The 14,592-nt window shown below is 41.3% G+C and overlaps 1 protein-coding gene and 1 long non-coding RNA gene across 7 annotated transcripts in view; one reads left to right on the forward strand and one right to left on the reverse strand.

Annotated features, from left to right (window-relative positions):
• TRPM3 (transient receptor potential cation channel subfamily M member 3) overlaps positions 1-14,592 on the forward strand; it is a 493,648-nt gene that overhangs the window by 423,367 nt on the left and 55,689 nt on the right. For all 4 annotated transcript variants that reach the window (XM_054583031.1, XM_054583028.1, XM_054583029.1 and 1 more), the window contains 2 exons: positions 4,576-4,827; positions 10,632-10,806. In XM_054583031.1, coding sequence (XP_054439006.1) covers positions 4,576-4,827; positions 10,632-10,806 — 427 coding nt within the window. The remainder of the gene's footprint in view (positions 1-4,575; positions 4,828-10,631; positions 10,807-14,592) is intronic.
• Positions 1-14,592, reverse strand: part of LOC129078268 (uncharacterized) — a 94,243-nt gene that overhangs the window by 17,130 nt on the left and 62,521 nt on the right. The gene's annotated exons all lie outside the window — the stretch shown is intronic.

Raw genomic sequence — 14,592 nt, forward strand, 5'->3', positions numbered from 1 at the left:
TGTATAGGGTCGTCGCTCCATGAGTGCTTGGGATTTAGTCCATTTTCTGCTAATATAGCTCTCACCCCAAGACACCTTCAAGTTGTTTATAAAACACTGTTTACAATGTTTCACTCATCCCTAGAAACATGACTTTATGTTTTTCCACTTTTTTTTCATCTTTAAATTTTTCCACTTTTAACTCCCTTTAAAAACCCATCACTCTGGGTCTCTTTGGACAGGGTCCACCAATACCTATGATTCTCCAAGTGCATTTCAGCAGCTCTAAGAGGAGCTATGCTTTCATTCGTTCTCTGGTTCATTCCTTTTTAATATATATTATGCACTGACTGGGTACCAGCCTTTCCAATAGCCCTGGGCATCACCGGGATGAATTGAGCATATTTCTCACCCTTTAGGTTGAGAGTGTGAGTCCCTCTCTTCTCCCCCACCCCCATCGAGTAAAAGCCCTCATAACACCACCCCAACAGGACACTTGAAGTCAGTATTAGACTCAGGCCATCAGATTCAGAGCCACTGAAATGGATGTAGTTAAGCAACTGTCCGCCAGAGGGCTCTGCCACCATGCTGAACGCACTCCACAAACCCATTCCCAAACTGCAAGGGAGGCAGACTTGTGCGGTATGATGATTCCTCTGCATTCCCCGCCCCCCCGCCGCCGCCCCCACCACCCCCCGAAACTACCATCTGCAACAGAGGTCTTCTCTGGAAGAACTGTTCCCTGTCAAGTCTACTGCACCCATCTAGAGCTCCTGAACAATCCTACTCTCTCTACTATAATGAGTGGGAAAATAATATTGGACTCCAAGAAAAAAGGATTCCTACAAATCCACAAATTCACCCATGTCTTTGTTACTAAAACAGGTTAAAAAGCCCTTACTATCTTAGGTTTTAGCTCTAGAATCTTCTCCTTTACAAAGATGCAGTATCTGTTAGACACCTTTGTATGTATGCAAACAGACTTTATTCTTGTATTATTTGTTAATATTATATTATTTTCCAAATGAACAACTGTAAACCTACTTTTGCCACACACACTCCATCTATATATTTCGAGCCCTTTCTCTTGGGCTTTTGAATTGCTTTGGGGTTATTTAAATTCTAACCAGCATGCCCCCATCCTGAAAGTCTGGCTGTGGGTAAACTACTCCCATTTTATAAGGGACTAGATTTATTTAAAAACAAAAAAGGGGCCTTGCCTTCTTGCCTTGTTCTAACCAGCTGATAGCGCCTTCTACTTCCTGGCCAGTTGTGGATTTCCCATTTGTAAACTGAAAACAGTCATAAATTTGCTTTGGTCTTTATACAGCTCTCTGAGAACTGAGGCCTGCCCCTGTGAAGGACTCTGTTGCTGTGAAGCGTCAGCTCCCTCTCTGGTGATTTAACGCCCAGATGCATATTTTGTCCCCACGATAAGCAGAAAAGGGAAAGACTTGAGCAGAGAGATTGGAATCTCTCCAGGGACTAGACTGGAAGAAGACAGGGAGCAGTCTGTACTCCACAGACTGTTCTGGAAGAGGCTGCCAAGCAGGCGGTCTGCCAGGAACCTCAAGGCCTGGATATCCATTTCTCCTGAGGTAGCATGTAATAGCAGAGAGGGCTTAGAGGCTGGGGTCAGCAGGGAGTCAGCGGAAGAGTCCTCGCTTCTGAGGAAGCTGTGAGGAGGGAGGCGCTGACCTCTTTAGCGTCTGACCTTTTCCTCCTCAGCCTGGGGAGGCAGCTCCCTCACCTCTCCCCGCCCCTGCCCCACCCCATGGCCCTGAAGCCATTAAAGAAATGCTCGACTGCCAAGGGAGTGGAGACCCCACAGGTCCCACCTTCGTGCATCCTCACAGTCAGCATGCAGGCCCCCAAGTTCTCAGACCCAAGCTCCTGGAAGCATGGAAAAGTTTGTAGGCTCCTGAGGAGGGATATTGTGGTTTCGCATGCTGCCCTCCCATTCCCAGAACCACATACTTCTGCGTGTAGTCACCAAAACAAGCCGCGGTAATCCCTTAATAGCACGGAACAGTTTACGACGTGCATCGGTAGACATTCTCTCACTTGGGCCTTCCTCCCCATGACTCTGTGAGGTAAATGCTGTGGCTCTTATGACCTCCCAGCTTTGCTAATGTGGGAAGTAATCCTCACTGTTTGAGCTCTTTTTCTGTATCCCACAGCCAGAAAGGGGAACTGGGTCTTAAAACTAACTGGTCCCTCTCTAGGTAGTTCTTTTCACTTACACAGTGGGTTACAAACTGGGATGCTCATCAGAGCCCCAGGGCCCTAAGAGGTGCCCAGAGCTAGTGGGAAGAGTGAAAGGAGCGGGGGTGGGGGCTCGACTTTTCACGCCAGCTTCACCTCCAGCCCGTTAGCTTTTAACTCTTTTTTTATGTTGAGATTTCACAAGCATATTTTCACTATTGAAAAAATTATACTTTAAACCTCTGTGTTTTAACAGTTTTAGGAAAGCGTGAGCAAGGGGTTAGAGAACCTCTAAGGCACCCGAGCCCTAGGCCCCACATGTGCGCACAGATTTTTGCCTAGTCAGGAAGGAGCTGGGGCCCCAGCAGCTGCAGGAATTCCTGATCGAAGGGGCAGTGGTTCTTACTCTGGGGTCACAGCTTGACCTGGGAATTGGCTAGAAAGGTAAATCCTCGAGCCTACACCAGGCAAGCTAAGGCAGAAACTCCAGGGGTGGGGCCCAGCCCTCTGTGGTTTACTGGCCTCCCAGGGGAGTCTAACGCATGCTAAGGGCTAAGGAGACCTGGCTTAGGAAAGAGGCCACCAGGCATCTCCTGGTTTCTTGCTCAGCCTGCCAAGCCCTAGCCCTGACTTACTAAGACCTCCCTTCTTTATTGTTTCGAGACAAAGTAAGTCGAAAGGGTGATATGCCAATTCAAACAAATAGCCACAAATTAAGACTGTCCCCAGTCTTTTCTCTCTCCTTCGAGAGGTCCTGGATTGGGAAGGGAGTGGGTCATAGCTCAAAGAAAGGAAGTCCTGGCGATAAATGCAAATGATTCATGCAAGCAGCCCTGCTACATAGCCTCAGCAGGCAGGCTTCCCTGGCTCCTTAGGTCCTGGGAGAGGCTGTGGTACTGGATGGCTGGCAACTCTGCTATGTAATTGTGCATTCCATAGAGTGTGTGTGAGCAAAAAGGCACCTCTGGGTTAAGGTAAGTCAGAGCCCCACCCAGCAGCTAAGGGACTGGAGAATTGCTGTGACATGTCTATTCAACAATCAGTCAGTCAACAAATATTTATTGAGTATTACGTGACAGGCTCTGGGGAACACAGGGTCTGCCCTCCTAGTTCACAGTCTAGTGAACAGAGATGATAAATACAGAGATAGGTAGGCAGGTAGGTAGGTAGACAGACAGATAGGCAGACAAACACATAGACACGCACATACGATGCAAGCATACAGAAGTTAATTTCATATAATGATAAAAAATCTTCAAAAAATTAAACAGGGTAATATATTACAGAGTGACTTGGACTGTGGAGACTCCTGCAGGTAGGGTACCCAAGGAAGGTCTTCCTAAGAAGGAGAAATGTGAATAGAAACTTTGCATATGAGGAGAAGCCAAACATGTAAAAACCTGGGAGAAAAAAATGCCCAACAGAAGGAACAAGTGCAAATGTTCTGAGTATAGGATGGACTTACCATACTTATGAACAGACCACCATGGCTTTTGGGGCAGGGGGGCAGACAATGGGGACAATATGGTGGGACATCAAATGAGGCCATGATAAGGAGTGTGGATCTTCTCTATTTGTAATAAAGCTATCAGAAGATTGACGCATTCAACTACCATCATTTGCTTTGGTTTTTATTGTTCTTGTTCATATATCTCTGAAGTCACTCTCTTTTTAAAATTGAGTTATAATTTACTTGTAAGGAAATAAACAGCTCATAAGGGTACAGTTTGATGAGTTTTTATCTACTCATACAACGGGGTACTCACCCCCCAGAGCATGGCTTAAGGACTCTGTGTGCTGCTCCGAGAGTGGCTGGGGGCAGAGCAGGCCACAGTGGCAGCTGGGATACCAGTTAGAAGGATGTTGCCATTGCCTGGGACATGCGATGGGGCTTAGACTATAGCGGCAGCAGCAGAGGTGGTGAGAAGTGGTAGAATTAGGTTGTATTTAGAAATAGAGGGGATAGGACATGTTGATGCAGAGGATCTGGGTGTGAAAGGGAAGAATAAAGGAGTCTTCCCAAGTTAGCGGTCTGAGTAACTCAAGATGTGGTGCTGTTTACTGAATTGGAGGGGGATTTCAGAGATTTACAGGGTATTAGGAATCAATAATTTTATAGCAAAGCCCTAATTTGTGTCTTAGAATTTATAAGGCAACTTGAAAGCTCAAACTTATTACTTATATCTGCCTCTGGAATATTTGCATCTCGGTGGCCCACACTTTGCTCAGTTGTACATCAATAGCATGCAAGTATTCAAGCAGACACAGACAAACAAAACAAGCTACAGATGTCAACTAACAGTCCAAGCACTCTCCGACTTTGGCAAAGTTCTTTGGCAAAGAATATAGACGGAAATCCTAACTAACGCCCCTCTCTTTCCTGCCTTTTAGATTCTGATGTCAGAGCCAGGGAAGTTACTGCAGAAAGTGAAGGTATGGCTGCAAGAATACTGGAATGTCACCGACCTCATAGCCATCCTTCTGTTCTCTGTTGGGATGATCCTTCGTCTCCAAGACCAGCCCTTCAGGAGTGATGGGAGGGTCATCTATTGTGTGAACATCATTTATTGGTACATCCGCCTATTAGACATCTTCGGCGTGAACAAGTACTTGGGCCCATATGTAATGATGATTGGGAAAATGGTAAGCAGGGTGCTCTGATGTCATGTGATAAATTCTCAGAGGAGGAGTGGTAATAATAGGAGGAGAGAAATAACTCATTTGGGTCTGCTAGCGAGGTCTAACTGAGATGGCCCTGGGAGTGTTTTATTTTTTTAATTCCTTTTGAATGTTCTGAAGTTTGACTACCTCTCTATATATAATTTGGCAATTAGCCATCACTCATCCATTTACTTACTAAAAATATATATAAAAATCATATACTTTGTGCCAAGCACTGGATTAGGAGTTGGGTATATAAAGGTGCTCATTCCAAAAGACTGTAGATGAGAGAAAGAGAAACAATTATACAGCAAGAGAATGCAGTAACAGATATGTATATAGAGTACAATAGGAACAGAGAAAAGAGAAAGTAGGTCAGGGAAGGTTTCACATGGAGGACATATTTTTGATGGATCTTGGAGAAGTCTCCACTCCAAATATTTAACAGATTTTTAACATTGCTTTTTTAAAATGAAGTGCTAGGAAAATGCCTTTCTCTACACAAAGGAGAGAGAAACATAGTTTACTTGAATCCAGTAGTTAGGTTGTGCTTGAATTAAGTTCTATCAATATATCATGCATTTTGTTACACTACTAAAAAATGATGTCTATTAAAAACTAGGTTCCAGAATGGTGCCCTACTTGTCTTATTCTTTAAAAAGGAATCCCAAGTGACAAATTAATATGCTCCCCCACATGGCTGTGGACTTGCTCCAATAGCCCTTGACCACTCTCGTTTCCAGGCTTCCTCCATAAGAACTGGGCCCTTGGAGACAGCACTAGTGGGAACCAGGGAGCACCCACATAAATCAGCTCCCTCTCCAAACTCACCACAGGAAGAATCAGGGTCTGGACTGCTCTTTTTGGATCAATTCTTCCACTTTTATAAGTGTATTCTCTACTTCACCATTATAGGATATTTGTGGGAAAATCAAGTAATCTGTCTGACAATGGCAAACACCTCTTATTGAAAAAACCTCTTTGGTAATAACTTCTACTCGACTTCCATCTGAAACCAATAATTTGTCAATAGATGTTCTTTATCATTCTCCCTCAAGTTTTACTATACGTTATTGCTGCTTACCTTTCAGTCAACAAATCAATATTTATTACATGTGCATGTGTGCGACTCTGCTAAAATGAGTCTTGAAAGACCAAGACTCTTCTTACAAAAGCACTGGCAAACTTGTGCAAAGAGAGGGAGAGCTTGAATCCAAAAAGAGAGGGTTATGAGACCTTTAGCAATTCATTTAACCTCTTTGAAACTCAGTTTACTAATTTTTTAAGTAGTTACAACAAATCCATATCTTGTAAGGATGTTGTGACGATTAGAAATGACACGTGTTAAATAGCCAATAGTTTATGGCTTTTTAAGTAGGTAGTTAACAAATTGTACCTGTTATTATGCCCATATCGTGTTTGTTAAAATGTAATGAAAAGGGGAGAAATTGGTGAGCATAGTTATTCTGCTCTATTCCTAATGCTTTTGTACAAAAGCTTGACATTTATATTGCCAGCATTGTTTGGGGAAAATATCCCAACCTATTCTAGAGAAGAAAAACTTAAATTCAACAAGCTTGAGTTAGACCAAATCCCAAAGCCAAATCCCAGTTCAGCTGGGGATTTTGGACTAGGAAAAAAGTCATCTTACTCTATTATACTGCCTGCAATACAGCCTTCTTTGGACTCTAGTAATAAATTTGAGATTGTGGTGAAAATTCCTATCTCTAAAAGCAGAGAGTCTCAATTTAGAGTCTGTGGAAGACATTTAAAAGACAGGATCTGTAATCCCTCCACCCAGATTATGTATAAAAATGTGCGGGTATGTGAACTTTCTGAACAGGAAGGAGAAGCTTCCATGAGATTCTCAAATGGACACAAAGAAAGTGAAGAACTGTAGCAGCTGCAAAATTAGGATAAGTTTTCTCAATCTTTACACTATTGATATTTTGGACAAGAAAATTCATTGTTCTGGGGGGCTGTCCTGTGCATTGTAGGATGCTTGTCAGCATCTTCTACCCACTAGATGCCAGTAGTATGTACACAAACACACACAAAATAAAAATGTCTCCAGATATCGCCATATGTTCCAGGATAGGGGTAGGAGGGTGTAAAATTGCCCTCTGTTGAGAATCACTACATTGGGTGGTTACATAATCTGATTGGTTGTTTTATTCTACTTGATTGTTACTTTATTTTATTTCAATCAATAAAACCTGAGAAGACCCATACAAACCAAATACATTACTTTTAAAAAGATTGGGTGGCATTTAAATAGTTGAAATATCTAAAGTCAAATTAAAGCAGCAAGATTACTTTAAAATCCACATCTATCATTTTAATAATGGCATAATTATCCCCAGTTTCTGTTAGAATTAAATCTTACTATGGAGTAAGCAAGAGAGATGTACTGCATTTTCTCTACACTCTAACTTATGAATGACTTCACTTATCAGTCAAGAATAAGTAGAAAATGAGTATATTTGGGGGCTTTGTTCTCACTGGGGTTGTTAAGATAATTAGTTCAATAATTGAGTCACTGTTCCAGAAGGTAGGTAAAATATGCCTATAGAATTTATCAGGGAGCCAGATGGATTGCCAGGCTGGAAGCTTAACAAAATATGCCCAGATGCGATTACACTGGAAGTCCCTCAACATGAGGGAGTCCCTATTCAGTACGAAACTGCCAAGTAACTGCCCTGTAATCTAGGGACAGACAGCTGCTAAGATACCTGAATACAATACTGATCAAGAATGACTCCCATTGATCTTTAAATCCAGGGTACCACTTCTCAATGAAATTCTCTAAGCCCATGTGAAGTTCACTTATATAAATCAGAATAAGAAAAACAATAATAATAGCTATCATTTACAATGTGCCAAATACCACATCAGACATACTATCATTATAACCCCATGAACTAGGTTTTAGTGTCTTCATTTGACAATGGAATAAACTGAAATTGGGCAAGGGACAGGCAGGATTCAAACTCCTGTCTATTTGACTCCATAGCCTGCTCTTCTTCCAATTCTAATAGCAATATTAACATCTACTAAAATCTACCAACATTAAGCATCTCACATTTTACCTCATTTAATCCTTTCAAAAGCAATATGCATTATTATTGTTGTTGTTATCACCATCTCAAAAATGGAAAAAAAAAAGTTTAAGACCACCTAGCTGTTTTTACTAATAGAGCCAAGATGAAAAAACTCAGGTAGCTGACACCTGAGAACACAGGCTTAACCATCACAGCATATGCTCTCTGTAAAACACAATAAAGAATATTTGTAAGAATGAGACAGAATCGGGTCTCTTAATAATGGGCCAGCTGGACAATTTAGCTTTAAAAACATACATAACCAGTCCCAGTCCTCACTAATAGTGTCCTATTTCTGCACTCCACTCTTCCAGATTTTGGTATTTGAATGGAAGCTAAGAGTTCTTTGAAATATATGAAATTGAGTGTTTGGGAAGAATGTTTCTTATTTTTGGTTGTTTTGACCCTTTGGATAAATGTCACAATCAATCTGAATGAAAACAGTCCTGAGAAATTAGAACAGTTGCTGTATTTACTGGCTGAGTTTTCTTGGATCAGACTAGCTCCTCAATCTCATGAGTACACACCTTCCTCTCCCCACCCATCTTTTAGTCAATCTAAATAAATATAACATGAAAAATCCATTAGTGTTTCTTCATTGGTAGAACTTTTTGTAAATAAATAATGAAAGAATTCTACAAAATAAAAAAGAAAGCAAAGATGAGAAGCTGACCCATGTTTCTTCTCAAACTGTTACAAAGCAGCTGGCTTGCTCATTCTAAGAGTTTTTATTTTAAGATTTTTTTAAAATTTATTTCTAGAGACAGGGAAGGGAGGGAGAAAGAGAGGGAGAGAGACATCAATGTGTGGTTGCCTCTCGAGCACCCCCTAATGGGGAACTGGCCTGCAACCTAGGCATGTGCCCTGACTGGGAATCGATCCAGTGACCCTTTCTTTGATTAGAAGGCTGGCACTCTGTCCACTGAGCCACACCAGCCAGGGCTCATTTGAAGAGAGTTTTGAGGACACTAAGTTGTGAAAGGAATAACTAATTAACTAACATATATATTTTAAGGACAGTGAACAAATATGAATTTAATGTCACATTTTGAAAGATTCTTATTTCATACAATACTTGAGAGATGGATTTTGAAGTTACCTTGAAAGTTAATAAATTGACCTAAAATATACTGAGCTCCAAGTACCCTACTGCAAACAGGAAGACTGTAATGTTTAAATTCTAATAACAGGCACAATGTAATGAATTCCATTTAAAGTCTTTATTATCATTAATAAGGTTATCATTGGTCTTTCTTTGTGGATAGACATTCCTTCAGGATGTTTGATATCAAAGAGAAGTTACTCTTTCGTATTAGATGGTTTGATACAAAGGATGGGAACTAATCTCCAACTAGCTTAAGCCCAGGAGGAATGTACTGACTTATACCTGGGCATGATGGAACTGGCCTTAATGGCTACTGCAGTCAGGCTCTCAACCACTGTCACCACATGCCCTCTCTCTCTCTCTCTCTCTCTCTCTCTCTCTCTCTCTGATATCTGCTTCACTAATTCTGATCAGTAGTGGGGCACTTAGCCTCAGAGACTCTGAATTAACATCATTACAGAGAGAAAGGGAGTATCTCTTTCCCAACTTCAGCTGAAAAATATCCCAAGAAATGTTCCTGGTTGGGTTCTTGTGTAACATGCTTACTTCCTATCACTGCTATTGCCAGAGGGGGAGGTCCTGTGATTAACCCAGCCAGGAAAAGACACCTAACTCTGTCCAAAATGGATGGGAATGGTTTCTAAAAGAAGGAGGCAATGGGTTCTGACAAGGAAAAATAATAGTTATTACATCCTTGCCTATTTTGGGTAATAAAAGGAAAGTTATTTGGCATATAAGAAACAGATTCCAAATAACATGTGTCATGAAAACAAGCAAAAAAGGAAGAGGAACAAGAGATAACATATTTGAATGCAGTCAAGAGAATTTTATAAACATGGCAGGATGAATATCCAACCTTTCAACAGCAGGCACAGGAGTGGGCTACCTGATTCTAATGCCTATGAAAACAAACACCGTTCATAACTGGTAAGATACTTTGCAGGAGGAGTAGGTGCACAAAAAGTGGTTCTCTGTGAGACTGGCTTGTTGTAGAATACCACTCAATGAGTGAGGCGACAAGGATGACATGGTATATGATGGATATTTGTTGTCCTAGCTTTCTTTACAAATGATTATGTTCTTGAGCTTTCCACTTACTCATTAGTTTTTCAGAACTTAGAGATTTTATGGCATTGCAATAGTTCTGAAATAGCTCAACTATCCCAATTCTAATTTTGGTAAGAAGAGACCCAAGAAGGGAATCTGCCTCCCCTAGGAGCAGAGAAAAACTTAGTACTAAATTTATATAGATATCCAAGCTTCTGTATTACCAATACTTGACTCCCGGGTCTAGTATTGACCAAGGCCCACAGACAACAATGGAAAATGTAAAGGTTCCATTGGGCATATGTTTGAGGTTTAAAAATGATTTTTGGGTTACTGATAAGATTCTATGGACATTGGCTTCAATAGATCAAGTGTCCTCTTATCAGGACACAGCAGCTCCCTATCTAAACATCCCTTATGAACATTATCAAACATGAATCTCCTTCAAAGATTTCCATCAATGTCAGTGTCATTGGAACACTCAATCATACGAGTTTTCTTTTGTTTCTCCCTTTGCTTCCCCACCCTTCCAGATGATAGACATGATGTACTTTGTCATCATTATGCTGGTGGTGCTGATGAGTTTTGGGGTTGCCAGGCAAGCCATTCTCTTTCCCAACGAGGAGCCATCATGGAAATTGGCCAAGAACATCTTCTACATGCCCTATTGGATGATTTATGGGGAAGTGTTTGCGGACCAGATAGACCGTAAGCAAGTTTATGATTCTCATACACCAAAGTCAGGTATTTAACTTCAATTGGGTCATGTCTTTTCCAAGTTCATTTATTTGTTCTCAATAAATGGCTCAAGATAGAGGACCAATTCCTAGCTTGTTATCTTGGAGGAAAAAAAAAAAAAAAACAATTACAGAAAGTGAATACGCAAGTTCAAAGCAAAGTAGTCCTCGGGTGTTTCTCCAGGTATGTCTTTTCTGTGACACAAATCAACATCTGGTGTGCCCAATTTGATCAAAAAATAAACCATTTAACAAGATTGAAATTCTTTAGAGATTCAAAACTTAAGGCCATGTGTTGACTACTTCAATATTAGTAATCTATTACATCACTATGCCCCACCCCTACTCCAGCCTGTAAAAAATAAATTCCTTGGGTTTGACTTCAGAACAAATAAACAATTCTCAATTTCACCATCAGAATTCAAGAGTGAGGGCCAACATCTGCATGTTTTCCTTGCACTGGAAACTATTCTCCGGCTCCTTTTCCCACTGTCTTAAATTATGTGCTTTTGAGACTCAAAAGAAGCTAGTATTCGTTGCCTGGAAGTATGGAAAACGCCTTAGGTTATAAACTGAGTTGCTTGCTGTAAATGCCAAAAATAAAATAGTATCTATATAATGAAGTGATTCAGTGAGGGGAGCGAGCAGCAGCAGCAGCAGGCCCCTAATGTTTCAAGCCCTAATAGATACAGATTTTCTATTATAAACACTCCTCTTGTATAGAGTGTGAAGATAGTTGTATCCTAGGAATCTGTTCCAGAGTTTTATTTGGACCAAATGTAAGGGCATACCAGGCATTGGGAAGTTGTTTGGGAAGAAAGCATCAGGAAAGAAATAACTCTCCGTGTTGAGGAGTTGAATCCCAAGAGCAACTATTTCTCATTTTCCCTGAGGACTTCAGTTCTAGAAATAACATCCCTCCAACATTGTTGAATTAACATTTTTCAGACATTTTTTGCTGACAGGCCAGCCATCTGAGCCCTGGACTGTGGACATGGATTAAGGTTACATAACCAGGTAGTACAGCTTATTAAACGCAGGAACAGAGACTAGTCAGTACCCCTCTCCCATCGCCACCCAGGTAGGACTGAGACCAGGCAAGTAAGGACAAAGCACCAGAGTATGAATCCTGCAGGCCTGGGAAGAGCACGTGTCCATTGGAAACAGAACATACAACCCCATCATTTTCCCTTCCATGATCAATTTTGAACAATACTCGTTCCTTCCCAAAATGAGTTATCTGAGGCAAGAAGGCTTTTTGGAACACCTAATTGGAACAAATATTCATTTCATAAGACTTAGCCAACTCACTGAGGAAGAATTTTAACTCCCTCTCCCAGCTGAAATGTCTTTGGTTGACGATGTGCAGCCTTCACCAAGATAGCTTTCCAGGGACCGGGGGAAGCTCTTTTGGAATCCTCCTTTCAAATGGATCCTCAAGACAAAACGACATTTAAAACGCCTACCAACAATCATTCTCCTCTGAAACTAAATGTACTATTTTCCCCCAAGAAATTGCTTTACCACTTACATTATTTTGCCTTTTCTAATTTTTTCCCCAAAATGAAATTAAGTGCTCATGGGTGTTTTAATAATATAACATTTGGGTTGGGAGAAAGAGGGTGGTGCAGGTGTGTTTTATGAATGGGATTCTGTCTGTCCCTCTACAAGTGGCCATTTATTGATGTTGTACTATGAACCCAGCCTAGTGCAACAAACACCACCATCTGGCTGAATAAGAGGATCTATTACTGTTATTTTAAAAGAAGGGCTGATTGTAGTTTAGAACTTGAAAACCCCCAGAGAAAGAAGAGAGGTGTTTTGTGTGAGTGAAGTATGAAAACAGATTTCCCACATTGTTAATTAGATCTGTGGTGCTTTATGTGTGTGAGAATAATTTTCTACCCCTAATCCCAATATGTAACCAGCCCAGCCTTGGATGCAACCTTTATGACACCCTTCCGCTAACTACTTCCTTTTTGATGTTCTGAAATTGGCTACAGTGATAGCCACTGTTCTAAGCTAAATCAGCCAGTTTTCTGTCTAGAGTGCTAAAGAATATTTGTCCTTTCTCAAACGGGTATAGAAGAATGCCCCCAAATATGTCATCACATTTGGCCAAGGTCAAGGACCATGCCTGTCCTCTAAATGTTTGGTTTTCATGCTACGGCACTGGGTAGGCCCAAGGAGAATTGGGTGGCTGCCCAACTTGGTCATTCAGGACTGCCAGGGAGACCCAAGTACAAAGCTGTTTGAGAAAGGCACAAATCTTTATGCTGCCCTGCAGTGTCTTGCCTCTTTTCTGTGCCGTGTCCAGGTTGGTTTGTGAAGCATGTGTTCAGGCTGATGGGATCTCGTATCCACCTGGACCCACAGCCCTGCCCAGGGTTTACCAAGCCCCTGCTGTGATGTGCCCCGTGGGCCGCTCCAAGTGCTGTTCGTTCACACACACCGCAGAGCAACTCATTTCTAACGTAATGCACGCGCTCTATACCTTTTTGTTTTTAACTGCAAAACTGCCGAACCCATTTCATGTCTGCAGAAATAATCTTTCCTAATTGGGATGAACGTATGTGGATATATGGGGTCCTAGGATTGGGTTTTTAATATCTATCTGATATCTCAGAAGGGAGGGCAGCTTTAATGCCCTCACTTTCGGGGGCAATGATGTTGAACAACAGATTTTTTTTTATATACATTTCCGTTTTGTAGTTTGTCCTAAGCCCAAAGACTATCAGTAAGGCCAAAAAAGCTAAAATAAGACTTATAAGGTTCCTTTCCAAATGTGCTTCCATATTAAAAGAAAAAGATTTAAAACAAAGAATGGAGTCACTGTATATTCACAAAATGACATAGGTGTTTTTAACCTGTAAACCACATTGATTTAACACAAATGATAGTCTGGCTTTAATCTCAGTACACGTACAGGCTGAAATATTTGCTCTGGTGGTGGGAGGGGAAGTGAGTGCAAACACCTGGTTAGAAACAGCAGATAGTGAAACTGGGGCAGGGACAGCAATGTCGTCTCTGGACACTTTGTCCAACACCTGATAAACTGATGGGAATTGAAATTGCTATTGCTAGTTGGTTGGCTCATTTTTGTTTTGTTTTATTTTGTTTTTTCAAATAGCTCAAAATTATCTCAGGTTTTTGTTGTATAAAATACTAACTCTCCCAGACCCCACCTATGGGCCACTGTGAGGTGACTGGGGCTGCAGGTTGCTAAATGCATGCTACCAGATGATGACATTCGTTTGGGCATCTCCTTAAAGCAAGAGCCACTCAGGATCTGACTGGAGCCTGAGGGGGAAAAAGCCACTTAGAGAAGAGGAGCAACAAAATAAATTTCCAGCACATTCATGCCAAGGCTGAGACAAAGCTAAAATTTGACGGCCTCTTGCCAGCTGAGAAACCTGGTTCTGTTTTGGTGTGTGAGGTACCTGGAAAGACACCTTTGTTGGCAGAGAAAATAGGGTGTCCCTGACCTCCTTGAGCCTCTGAATGAATGAGACTGCCCTTTATTTACAGGCCACCCCTGTGTTGCCTGTCGTACACACAGATTCCCTAGGCCATACCAGGACAGGGGAAGATGAATCATGCTCTTGAATGCATTAAATCAGGGTCTAAATTTAGTCCTTCTTTCTGCCTCTCTGAGTATTTTTACAAGTTTGGGTAGTAATGTGAAAGCCTTACTTTCTACCATAACAACTTCATATTATTTGGCTGTTTCCACTTGCACTAAATTAACTAGCCAATC

This window comes from Pteronotus mesoamericanus, unplaced genomic scaffold (genome assembly GCF_021234165.1).
Source record: "Pteronotus mesoamericanus isolate MK-2021 breed Mesoamerican mustached bat unplaced genomic scaffold, CSHL_Meso_final contig_73, whole genome shotgun sequence".
In the NCBI taxonomy this organism is placed as follows: Eukaryota; Metazoa; Chordata; class Mammalia; order Chiroptera; family Mormoopidae; genus Pteronotus; species Pteronotus mesoamericanus.